At 37.3% G+C, this 13,472-nt stretch overlaps 1 protein-coding gene across 2 annotated transcripts in view; it reads left to right on the top strand.

The window, feature by feature from the left end:
- Positions 1 to 13,472, top strand: part of TFDP2 (transcription factor Dp-2) — a gene marked incomplete at both ends in the record, with an annotated part of 38,059 nt that overhangs the window by 17,260 nt on the left and 7,327 nt on the right. The window contains 7 exons of one of the 2 annotated variants that reach the window (XM_079540083.1): positions 1,652 to 1,755; positions 4,035 to 4,156; positions 5,527 to 5,574; positions 6,992 to 7,154; positions 7,717 to 7,860; positions 9,455 to 9,523; positions 11,007 to 11,158. In XM_079540083.1, coding sequence (XP_079396209.1) covers positions 1,652 to 1,755; positions 4,035 to 4,156; positions 5,527 to 5,574; positions 6,992 to 7,154; positions 7,717 to 7,860; positions 9,455 to 9,523; positions 11,007 to 11,158 — 802 coding nt within the window. Of the gene's footprint in view, positions 1 to 1,651; positions 1,756 to 4,034; positions 4,157 to 5,526; positions 5,575 to 6,991; positions 7,155 to 7,713; positions 7,861 to 9,454; positions 9,524 to 11,006; positions 11,159 to 13,472 lie in introns of both variants that reach the window. The other variant, XM_079540082.1, reaches the window with a different exon arrangement.

Raw genomic sequence — 13,472 nt, 5'->3', positions numbered from 1 at the left:
TGGCTGGAGGACTGCGTAGAGGAAACGGACCTGGGGGTATTGATTGATGCTCGGCTGAACATGAGCCGACAGTGTGCCCAGGTGGCCAAGAAGGCCAATGGCATCCTGGCTTGCATCAGAAACAGTGTTGCAAGCAGGAGCAGAGAGGTGATTGTTCCCCTATATTCAGCACTCGTCAGGCCGCACCTCGAGTACTGTGTCCAGTTTTGGGCCCCTCACTGCAAGAAAGATATTGAGGCCCTGGAACGTGTTCAAAGAAGGGCAACGAAGCTGGTGAGGGGTCTGGAACACAGGCCATATGAGGAGAGGCTGAAGGAGCTGGGAATGTTCAGCCTGGAGAAGAGGAGGCTCAGGGGAGACCTTATTGCTCTCTATAACTTCCTGAAGGGAGGCTGTAGTGAGCTGGGGGTCGGCCTCTTCTCTCGTGTCATTAGTGATAGGACCAGGGGGAATGGTTTCAAGCTACGCCAGGGGAAATTCAGGCTGGACATGAGGAAGTATTACTTTTCAGAAAGGGTGGTCAGGCACTGGAATGGACTGCCCAGGGAGGTGGTGGAATCACCGACCCTGGGGGTGTTCAAGGAAAGACTGGATGTTGCGTTGAGGGACATGGTTTAGTAGGAGCTATTGGGAATAGGTGAACGGTTGGACTGGGTGATCTTCTAGGTCTTTTCCAACCTTAGTGATTCTATGATTCTATGATTCTATGATAAGAATGCAGGGAGGTGTTTGATTGATTTGCAGCTCTCTTGCTTTGAAACTGTCAGACAGATAGGAGCTGCTACTGCCACCGTGTCCGAAGGTAAATGTGTGTTTTCACCACTTCGAGTGGCTTGTATAGAATACTTGGAGTATTTATGGGGTAGTGGAAGTGCTGCATGACAGTTCTGATTGAGACGTTAAGTCTGAGTAATCAAGATTAAAAGGTAGAATATGGGAAAGGGGAGTAACAGCAGCATTTGTGAGGTATTCAGCATACAGCCGTGCTTCTTTGTATGAAGGCAGGATGACTTAGATCTGTAAGGAGTGTAGGATTATGGAGGTAATAAACATCTTGTTACGGACACATGCTGGGTTGGAGGTGGAGTGGTTGGCTTCACCCTGACATCCAGCCACCTGGCAGTTACTTCAGGTAATGTGCAAAGGTGTCATTTACTCTCTACCATGACACAGATGCGCTTTTCTGATGTTTTAGATACTTCAGCATAGTCAGAAGTGGTTAAAGCTGAAGATGTGTAGATACATACTTTGTGTGTATGCTTGTGATTGTAAGTAGGATTAATAAATATACAGACTTGTTTCATTTGGACTCTGTCATCCTTGCAGGTCCTTTCCAACTCAGGAAATTCTGGAAGTCTAAAAGTACACCCAAGAGTTTTAAAGCTGAAGTGTGTGGTGGGCTGTGTGCCCTTTGTCTTAGGCTAGAAGAATTCCTTCTGGAAATAAAATACTAATACATAATTAGCAGTTTTGTAAGGTGTCCTTGTGACATCTGCTAAGGGTTCTGGTGGCTGTTCTGTGGCAGTGTGTAAGACAGAAAAAGTTAACTTGATTCCAAAATGTAAAAATGATGTGAGAATTCAGCAAAGTATTTTTTGTACATTACAAAGGAAGAAACTGAAAACTGTCTTTTTATTGCCTTATTTTTTAGGTAATATTTCAGTAATCACACTACCAGTTTCCAGTACCAACTCCCCAACAAAGATACTGCCAAAAACCTTAGGACCAATCAATGTGAATGTTGGACCCCAAATGGTAAGTTTTGCGATGACAGAACGTGAACTCATGTAACTAGATATAAAACTTCCCATTCATGTAATATGGAAACATGGAAAAAGTGAAGATGTGGGCCTCGCTAGAACATACAGACTTAGGTGTAAGCCTGAAGTATCCCACATGGATGGGAAGGTGATGACATGCAGATGCAGCGATCTGGGCATGCCAGGATTACTGCTCCATAATTATTTATAAATTTATTATCTAAATATATCGGATTATCTTTCTGGCTCTGACTGGAAATTGAAACAACTTCACCAGCTGACATTTCCACTGAGTCAAAAGCATATTAAGAAAAAAAAATTACCAGGAATATTAATGATACTCTCTAAATATTTTGAGCACAATAAATAATTGCCAAGAATAGAGGAAAGCAGTCAGTTAATGCAGTTCCCTCTTATTACCACATTCTGCTCAAGGCACTGGTTTTCTAAAATCACCCTTAGTTACGGGTAAGTTCTATAGCAGGTGGAAGGGGTGTAAGTTACTGCATAGTAGGAGACTTCTAATTTTGTTTCACTCTCCTGTTCTGCTGAAAGTTAGATTTGAAAATCTTGCCTGGTCTGACTCTGCTCTGTGATGCTGTTCTCCATTGGACTGCCACAAGTGGTCACTTACAAGCTCCACTTCAGTATTTCTGGTACAAATTCTGTCACTAGTTGGTGACAGCCAGTCCAGCATTTGAATCTCTGATGGGTTGTAGGAAAAAGGAAAAAGTTTTGGTGTAGGTGCACAGCTGCATGTTTTCAGATTTCTGTACAGCAAAGTAAACAACAGCAGTGAATATCAATACTCGACGTATTGTAATCTGTCAATGCTCTCAGGTTAGCAATACCTCTTCTCTATAAATGTCTATTTCCACTAGATGGCACCATGATATAGAAAGAAATGTCAGTCTTTAAAATACACAAACATCATTTTGTATCTCAATTTATTATACTGGTTGTCAAAATTATAAGGACATAAAATATTCTTTTTATGATACATCTTCTTTTGGATTTAAACGACATCAGTAGAGCAATGTGAAACCTATGAGTGGGTGAAATGTGAAGAAAGGAATTTCAGTATGCAAAATACTTAAAATCTTTTCTTTCTGACATGTCTGCCACGTGTTGGCAGAGCCATATATGCTCACTTCTTTTCCCACTTGTCTCTCTCTGTCAAGCCTAACTGTAACACAAAGGATAAATAAGATAAAATTTGTTTATTCAGATAAAAGAAATACATAAATGTAATTATAGTTTGGGGTTAGGTGGGATGTAAAGTACTGCTTAGTGAATTAAAGAAGCTGGAAATTCTTCAGATAATGTTTTTTTTTTTTTCTTCTAGTTGCTTGAACAATATGAATGGACACCAAATAAAGTGTCTGCCATGTGCTACTTATATGGGCATTGAAGTAGTAAGGGAAAGGACTAAGTTTAACACATTTGTTTCTCAACATATCACTAAAAGCGAAATAAAGTTTAAAAATAAGTTATACGAGTAAAAAGCATTCTCCAAGAAGCTTTTGCATAATTGGAATAAAAGGAATTTTAACATTTTTATTTTAGTGATTAACTAATAATACTGTCCCATTTTTAAATGCTATCTACATTCTACTGGCAACCTGCATTAAAGAATTAACTTAGATGTGAATTAGCAGTTGAGAGCGAGTGTTTTACTGCTAACAACCACTATGCATTGAATTTCAATAGCTTTGAATCAATGTATTGTAAATTCTTTTTCTACAGTATAGACTTCACATGTACTTTCACAGATACAAGCTTGTACTCCTAGCTTGTTAGAGGGCCTGGAGGTCTTGTGAATGCTGTGAACTGCAGGGAATAATTGAGAGGGATCTCAGATTATCTTTGGTACCAAATGCAGATAGTTAAAAGAGACAAACCCATTGGGAATGAGGCTTTTCTGATTCCAGTAATCGACAAATTACCTAGATTCACTCTGGAAGAAACAATCAGATACATATAGGTACAAATCTTATATGCTCCAGCTAATAATTATTTCTGTTTGTCTAGTTCTTGTTCATAAAAGTAATACAGTAATAAGATGCAATAAGCAGAGGTTTACCAATACTGTAATTACTGTCCTGTGTGAAGATCTAATGACACCTCTTCTGTGTATCTTATTTTCAACTTATATCTGATTTACATCTGTGCATCCTTCATATGAATTCTAGGATATGTTAACCTGTTTTATCAAAGATGTGCTTTTTGCTGATATTTTATTTCTTTGTTAATTTCAATTTTTAAATTTTGTAGATAATAAGCACATCACAAAGACTGACCAATTCAGGGGGTGTTCTGATTGGGAGTCCGTATAACCCAGCTCCAAATATGGTGACGCAGACACACATAACAGAAGCTACTGGTTGGATTCCAGGGTAAGATTCTGGCTTATTTACACACGACAGATTACAAAAATCAGTATCTGTTATGATTTTTTTTTTCTTCCTTTATTTGTGCTATTTTTGCTATATGTTAGCTCACAGCTTCTAGTTCTTCCACAGTTAAAAAGAATACAGTCCTTAGCATATGAAGTGCTTATGTCTTAAGCATGTGAACACAGAGTTACACACACTAGTTGCTTCGCTGTTTGTTTTAACTTTGTTGTATGGAAATGTCTGTTCCTGTGTGCCAGTGGAAACAGGTGTGCAGTTGTTAAGGTTGGTTTTCTTGCTGGCTGTTTATCTCCTCAAATAGCTTTTTCATTCACTCAGTAAGCACCATGGACAGGGATTGCTGCTGTTGCTGCTAGGAAGATGCTGGAGGTGGGATTAGTCAGAGTGAAGGTTCTGAATTGCACAGCCTGACACATGCAGGCTTTCACAGCATCTTCAGAGCCATCATTTTAGTTCAGCTCTCTTCGTTAACACAGTCAGCTTTTTAGCTGGTGTGTATCTGCTGTGAGACTGCTTTGGAATAACAGGGTAGCAACATGAAGTAATATGCTAGGACAGTTCCCAAACGCTGTATGTTACCAGCTGCAAGAGTAAGAGACAAGGTTGGAATAAAACTTCTGCAATCTTCAAGACGCAGCTAATAAACAGAACTATAAGGAAACTGGCAATGATTAGCAGCTACTACTCCTGTGCTAAGCTCATGTCAAAGCTACTTCAGAGTACTGCTCTGTTGTGATAGTGTCAGCTCTAATATGTACATGTGTTTATAGTTTGTGTGTTGTTTTTTGCTTAAAGATACCAAAACATTCAGCATCAAGTAAATATAGGATCTGTTTTCTGCACTGTTTGAAAGCACTTTCCTCCACATAGGGCATTTGTAAATAGGAATTTTCAAAGGAGTCCAAGTTCTCCTTTTGGATGAGATTTGGTTGTCTAGCTTATATCAATGTTTCCCATATCATAGAATCATAGAATGGCCTGGGTTGAAAAGGACCTCAAAGGTGATCTAGTTTCAACCCCCCTGCTGTGAGCAGGGTCACCAGCCACTAGGCCAGGCTGTCCAGAGCCACATCCAGGTTGTAGTTCCAGATAAAGTCAGTTCCCTAAAAGCATACGGCTAGAACATGGTAAAATTGGGAACAGAACTTGTATTTCTTACCTGTCTGACAGTGGACTCAGACAACATCCAAAGTCATCATCTTTTTCTTTCAAATTCAGTCAAACCGTGTGCTGTTGTCTTCCTTCAGTAAGCATTGAACAACGCATTATTTAGCTAGACACCAAATACATTGATTTTATTGATCACAAAAATGTTGTTTTAACATAAGTAACCTTGAATTGTCTTCTCCTAGGGAAAGAAAGAGAACTCGAGAATTTATAGAATCAGATTTTTCAGAAAGGTGAGTATTATTGAACTTACATTTTATGTGCCTATAGCTATTTTGCTGCTTTAAATCTGCCCTTCAGAGCACTGCCTGGCTAATTCCCACTTCAGTGAGTTTTCACTTCCCCCGGTAAAAGCTGTGCAGTGTGTTTATTCTTTGTAATTATAAGTTGTTACTTTTTGCTGTATCACTTTCTAATATTAACATTTACTTATTATTTATATTTACTTCTGATATATTTACATTTACTGCTACAGACAAAATTGGAGTTGTGAAAGAGAGAGAAAATCACATCTTCGGAAACAAGATTTTCAGTTTGCTTTCTCAGCTTTCAGTGGGACAAATACCTGTAACCAGATAGCTGTTTTTTGCTTCCAAAAGTACATGGAATGCACTCAACTTGTTTTCTTTGTTTGCCTATCAGTGATGGCTCAAATAATGCACAGGTTTTAAGAGGATTTTGTTTGTTTGTTTTGCTTTGTTGTTGTTTTTTTTTAATCTTCTGCTGTTTTTTTCTGCTTTTTCTTCTGTCATTTTTTGTATTATATTTCAAAATTCAATTTCAAAAGCATTCCTATGTTTTTATGTTTTTCTTAGCCGGTAACAGTTGCTGTAGCTAAGTCTACCTCTGTAAAATAACAGTTCTCCCTGAAACTATCAATCAAATCAACTTCTATAGCTGTAGTTTTTTAAAAAAGAAATTCCACTGAGAATTTGAAATGCATGCAAATAATGCCAGTGTTTTCATTAAGAAATGCAAAGGCAAAAGGTTTTTTTTAATGTGAGTCTTGCATATTATTAGGTTATGTGATATTAGTATTTTTGCTTCCGAGTGTCCGTAATCCTGTTAGTCAAGAATGAAGTAAGATTTGCAGTCTTGCTCAAGCATATTTTGTAAACTTACTGACATTTGTCATGTTGTCTCTGAAGAACATTTAATTAAAAAGCAAATCAAAGCATGTACAATTGTAATAGCTAGATTTAAAAATTGATCTGAGAAAATACAGTGAAATTGTATGCAACAGGAAATAAAATAACCTTTGTAGAGTAAAACTTAATTTAGAGAATCAGTGAAAATAACTGGGCTTCTAAAAGTGAGGTATTTTGAAACAAAAAAAAACATTCCAGCCTAGGGAGAGCTGAGTGCTGCAGCATTGGCTTCAGTTGAAAACTTCCATAGGGGAGCAGCTGACAGTGGGGAAAAAGCAGGAACTGGATTTTGAGTCATGTAAGAATCTGCCAGGAGTGCACAGTGCTGCACACCTCAAGTACAGGGCCACTCTTACTCTATTCTAGTTCCTATTCTTTCCTTTACTATAAGCTAAGCTGTTGGGTTTTCTTTTTACTGTTGCAAAAGCTAGACATTTTGCTGCATAACAAAGTAAGCTTATTAAATTTCAATTTGTAAAAATGATTATTTTTCTCCTTACAGTAAAAGAAGCAAAAAAGGAGACAAAAATGGGAAAGGTCTGAGGCACTTCTCCATGAAAGTATGTGAAAAAGTTCAGCGTAAAGGAACAACTTCATACAATGAAGTTGCTGATGAGCTGGTATCAGAATTCACGAATTCCAACAGCCACCTAGCTGCAGATTCGGTAAGCAAATGTGGAGACATTTTTTTTCTACCACTATAAAATTGGCTGGTTTATGAAACAATTCCTCTGCCTGCCGGCTTTGCACTATCCTGACACATCGCATAGTTTCCCTCAGTTAACTATCTCGTAAATGTGACTTACTCTTACAATTATTTATATGTCAAATTTCTTTTTAAAATGCAGAATTAAAACTGAGAAATATGGTCTCTCTAAATTATAAACAAAATAGAGAAGTCTGACCAAAAAAAAAATCACCGAAGACTGTTTTATCCACCACACATGGTCTTGTCATGCTTTTCACCTGTAACAGACTTGCTGTGATGGCTGTGATGCACTGCTGCTCAGAGGCTTCGAGGAGGTCGTAAACTTTCCTTTGTGAACAGACGTGCTTGGATGTGATAGCCAAGCAGATGACAGTATTCTTTTACTGTCACTCTGACTTAAAACTGCTCTTTTTGTCCTTTAGCTATGAAGAATGTGTTTCTTGGTGGGCTGGTTGGGTTTTTGTGGGGTTTTTTTGAATGTTTTAATTGTTATCAGTGCTGCATTGGTCTCTTAGCAGGCTTATGATCAGAAAAATATTAGACGGAGAGTTTATGATGCCCTTAATGTGTTGATGGCAATGAACATAATTTCAAAGGAGAAAAAGGAAATCCGATGGATTGGCCTTCCTACAAACTCAGCTCAGGAATGTCAGAATCTAGAGGTAAAGTGAAGTAGATGCAAACTTCTGTATAGTTCATAAGTCATTATAATGGAGGTGCTGTAATTCAAAAGAGGTTTCTTTTCCCCACCATTTGAACCTGACTGGTTTTCATTCTTGCACAGTATGAAAAAACACCTTTAGGTATTTGACTAAACTGAAACAATGTGTTTATTGTGTGCCTGGTTTTGTTTTATTTAGTATAACTTACACAAGTTTCAAAAACTGTTTACTTTGCAAATATTCATTTGTTGTATCAGGGATAATTTTTAAGACTTACTCTGTAGTAACCCAAAGTAAACAGGAAAGTAAAAAAAAAAAAAAAACTTAGTCAGTATAACTGACAGCATAACTGGCACTATACAACACAAAGTTGTATACACAGTTGAAGAGAGACCTATTTTGCTATTCTGTGCGTGCTTGGAGGGACTATTAAATGGAAAAATAATTTTCACTAGAATGTCAAATACTAATTGTGAGCTAGCAGGAAAAAAAGTTTTAATTATTGCTTATTTCCATTGTTTTTTTTCAGCAGGCTAAGAGTTACCATGTTTTTGCAGGCCAGAATTTATATGCACAAATGTTGCTTCTGCTTCAGGCCAAACATTCCATAAATATAAAAGGTTATTGCATTTGCTGCAAAATCCCACTGCAGCTATCTGTAAATACATCTTAACGTGTATTGTATTTGTAATACTTGTGACATTAGCTGTCCTAAAAGGGGAGGGAAGCAGTCTGTCCAGTACAGGACAGCTTTTTCTTCAGGTTATATTTATCGTCTTTCTCAATACAATAAGAAAAAAGCGTTTAATATTTTGGCTATTACAGCAACTTGGAAAATTCGTCTTCTCAAGGATTATGCTTTGCAAATAATATGAGATGATAATAAAATAAAAAGCATTGTAAAGGGGGAATGTAATTAGTCCAGGTAAGTTTTAATATATTGTTTCAGTTGAATGGAGAAGTAGTTGAAAGCTGAGAAAAGTGGCAGAGCTGGCATCAGCAAGATAATGAGGAAAAATACCTTTTGAAGCATGATGGCTACTGCCCATCTTGTTAGTGTTTTCCCAGAGCACTGTTTGGTTACAGCTGCAGTGTCAGTAAGCATTCATTACTATTACTGACCTAAACACTGCATTTTTAGGTTGAAGACAACTTTGTATTGTAAATTTAACTGTTATTTAACTGTCAAGTATTTATTTGGTGCTAATCAGCACTCAGTGGACAGTACAGAAGAGCAGGAATGGGTGAAGAGATGCAACCTTGTAGGGGCTTTTAATGAAGGTAAAACTGTTGACAGGGGAAGACGCTGTGGTTTCTCAGTCCTGTCTTTTAAAAATACTCATGAGACAACATGATTTGTCTGAAAAAAACAAGACAAGGTAAAATAAGGTAAATATAAGGTATATATAGTAAATGGGTAGGGCTGAAAAGATTTGAAATTTGCTTACTGTACCCTGGAATTCACCACTTAGTAATAAAAAGGGATCTTTTTTGTAAAGGTGTTCAGCACATTGATGTCACTGTAAAACCTGTTCCATCTGGCACAATGAAGCAGAAAGGTAACTAATTAATTATGATGCATTTGTGTTTTAAGATAGAAAAACAGAAGCGGATTGAACGGATAAAAGAGAAACGAGCCCAGCTACAGGAACTGCTGCTGCAGGTATGTGTTTGATTATCTTACTTAATATAAATGAAATTAACCAGTAAGAATCCAATGCATTAGAACCTCTTAAATTCTTCAGCTATGATATATACTAGGGAGGAAAAGTTTCATACTTAAGATCTTTCAAGTTTGTAACTTGGGAACCTCTTACCCTGAGACCCTGGTTCCTTTTTATCTATTCTAAAGCAATGTGCTGCATCTGTGTGCCACAGCCATTTTGTAAAGGTTCTGCTGAAACTACAAGCATTAGTGAAAATTGGAACAACTCCAAGCCCCCAGTTACCTTCTCTGACTAGTTCCTACTGAAAAAAAACACATTCTAGGCTATGAAATTTGCAGCTGTATGTGGGTAAGTACATACTAAATTGTTCTAGGGGAGAGAATAATGTCTGGATCCTAAGAATGAAAGACTGGCAAATGGCAGCTCTTGTAGATTCTGAGAAGCACAAAAGAAGACTTAGAGGCAACTTGAATTTTTGCTTTGTTTGCAGGAATGTATTTCAAATGCATCCTTATAAAGTAACATTTTATAAGTACAGTTAGGAGCATTGTTAAATAAAAGCACTTATGTATGGGCATTCACTATTTCAATGCAATCAAACTTCTGCATGAAGTTACTGGCAGTAAGGCTATTTTTTTCCCTGGTGCAAAGACAATGATATAGTTTTCAGCTAATATTCATGGAAAACTAAATATCTGGCTTCCCATCCTCCCCCTATTTAGGACACAGTTCTGATTCCAACTCACGTAATAAATTAGAAGCTTCTCTGATTAACATAAAATTATCCTGATTAAAATAACACAACTCAAATTCTCCAACTATTGGTCTGAAAATGACAGATTTGCCCTACCCTTACTATCTACAACTGTAATTATATTCTTAAGTTATGTTCACTTTCAAGTGATTGAGCAGTCCTTAGGGATTTTGTCTACCCATCTTCCACCTAAGTAAGTATGAGAAATAGTACCTCAAAGTGGGTGAGTACACAGACTTCCAATCCCTCAAATAATGTTTCTTAAAACCACATATTTTCCTGCATGGTCCAATATGGCAAAATGGTAGAGAGGGGCTGATGTCACAAACAGCACCTGCTGAAAAGGGAGAATTTCAGTACGTATTGCTTTGAATTTGAGAAGAAGAGGGTGATGAATGAGAAGGGAAAGGAAGTATGGATCAGGAGAAAGGCAGAATGCAGTAATTTCTGTTAACTTTTGTTTCAGTGTTAAGAGCTCTTAGTCTGAAGTAATTACACATATAGAATAACAGAGGAGATAGATGTCTCATGCAGAGCTTTTTCTAAAGGGGTGAGGAAACATTTTTTACTACACACTCCCTTATTTCATGTTGGGGGATAGGAGGGAGATATACCTGATAGAATGTTACTGGAGGCAGAGAGTTGGCAGAGAAGAGCTGTAAAGTTCCAGTTCCTGGAAGCATTGATGTCTTCATTCAGTGATTGCTTTTTCTTTCTTTCTGCAGCAAATAGCTTTCAAAAACTTGGTACAAAGAAATCAGCAAAATGAACAACAAAATCAAGGCCCCCCAGCCTCAAACTCCACAATACAGCTGCCTTTCTTAATCGTCAACACTAGCAAGAGAACCGTTATTGACTGCAGCATATCAAGTGACAAGTGAGTGTTTGTGGAATCAACTTTTAGAACTTTATTTTTTCTTTCTGGACTTGAATTATTTTCTGAACAAGTGTGAGAAGCTTTCCCTAGTTTTTGTAAAGTAATGGTGCATTTACACTTCCTACAGTCACTTATTTCATGGGTGTTTTGGCTCAGTTTGGTGTTTTCGTTTTTATGTTTAATCCAACTACAGTAGTAGCAGAAGAAAGTTTATAACCATTGTTTATACAACTGCTAGTTAAAACAAGCTGACTTTCACTGTTGTAAAAGGCACTTAAGGCTGACATTTCGAGGAGCATTCATGCACAGGACAGAAGGACTTGAATCAAGTTTTATACTAGCACTGCACTAGCCATTTTATACTAGCAGTAGAAAACCATTTGGTAGTGCTTCCAAATTCTTCCTCCTAAATGTATGTAGTCAGAAAGATGATGTGATCCATTAGGCAAAAGTAGCAGCCCAGAAGTGATAATAACAGTGTTGAAAGAGATGACATCTCTTGGCATTTTTCAATAGGAAAAAGCTTGCACTTAACTCTTTGAGGGAAAAAAAGGAACTAAAGGATATAGAAATTTGAAATATAAGTTGCACTCTTCAGTTTACCTGAAAAACTCTCCACTTAGATACTTTGGTGTGCTTATGCCTTTTCATTCTGTGAAAATGTGGCTGATAGTGAAAGGTACTATTATGTCACTGTTAATCCAATCACAACCAGTTGACTAGATGAAAGCAGGTGGTTTTGCTTTTCTGTAGGTTACAGAATTTGTTCTGTGGCCTATAAATGCAGTCTTGAACTGCACTCAGTCAGTTACTATGCACTGTCATGTAACTTACCACCAACATGCCCAAAGCAGTATTATTAAAACTAATTGTATAAATATTAAAACTACATGTAACTAAAAAGAACATGTAATTAAATAATAAACATTGTTTTAATACGATTTACAACCTACTGTGTAAGTCAAACAATTTCCTGAAATTACTATGGCACCAAAAGAACAGACAGTGACAAACATGATACTGTTTTGTTTCTTGATTCTGTGTTGGTTTGGGGATTTTGTTTGGTTTTTGTTTTTAACCAATCAGCAACCCAAGTAATAGGTAGACATTACTAAGATTTAGATGTCCTGTACATAGACTGGGTAGTATGATGTCACCTGGTGCACAGTAGTTTTCTTGTCTCACTCAACATGAAACGTGGAAATCTGGTTAACATCACTGGGCCACTCCACAGTAGACCCTAAAATAAATGACTGAAGACAAAAGAGTCATTCATTAATTTAATAACAGGCTGAATGGTAAGGGGGGGGAAAAAAAAGCAAACCAAATTATTGTTAATTCTAATGAAAGGAAACAACAGATGTATACCACTGGTAAAAATAAGACAAGTTATTCAAGGAAGTGAGCAGTTTGATCAGTGTTGGTTTTTAATTAGTAGATGATGACATAAGAATGACATGCATGTAGATAACACAGTGGCAGGTGAAATTATTGTTGATCAAATTCACACTTTCATGGGAGAGGTAAAGTTTGGAAACATTACAGTAGTGACCTCTGAACCCGTGTTTAACACTGAATAATAAGATAGCTGCCCAGTAGATCATTTTATAAGAATAGAAGTTGATTTCTCAGTAATGGCCAAAACACTGTTAGTAATTATTAGGAAAAAAGAGCAAGAAACACCACATAAAACTTGAGGCAGACAGTATTTTCTCTACCTGGCCGGCCCTTGCAAGTCCAGCAGAACCAGGAGAAATGGGAGGGCAGCAGGAGTGACTGCAGCAATGAAAGGTCTTTCATATCAGGCACAGTTGGACTGTTTGGCCTAGAAAAGAGAGGTACACAGATGTCTGTACAATCATGGTTGACAGAGGGAATGTGCCCAGAATGCAGCTGTTCCCAGTTGCCTATTAAACTATAAAATTAGAGAAAATTAAGATAAGTTACCAAGGTTAAGTGAAAAGAACATAAGTGGTTTTATTACCGTTTTTTTCTGCAAATCATAGCACTTAAAAACGTGCATGCCAGAAGTTTATGTAAGTTCAAAAAGGCGCCATGTTAAGTTTCTGAAAGAAAACCGTCCAATTGCTGTTAATGGCAAAAGTAGGAGGAGCGTAGAGATTTCTTACAGAGGGGAGGTTGCTAGAAATAATAGAGGGGAAATAATACTGTTTGTTAGTTTAGTGTGTTCCACTTCTTGCTAATATCCAGTATTTGGCCACAACATGTGGGAGGAAAAACGTGGAGCTATTAATAAATACAACCTTTAGTACTGGACCATAAAAGCTGAAATCAGTTATTACCACACAGCTTG

Source organism: Tetrao urogallus (assembly GCF_951394365.1).
Source record: "Tetrao urogallus genome assembly, chromosome: 9".
Classification (NCBI taxonomy): domain Eukaryota; kingdom Metazoa; phylum Chordata; class Aves; order Galliformes; family Phasianidae; genus Tetrao; species Tetrao urogallus.
This window is presented reverse-complemented; position numbering and strand designations above follow the sequence as displayed.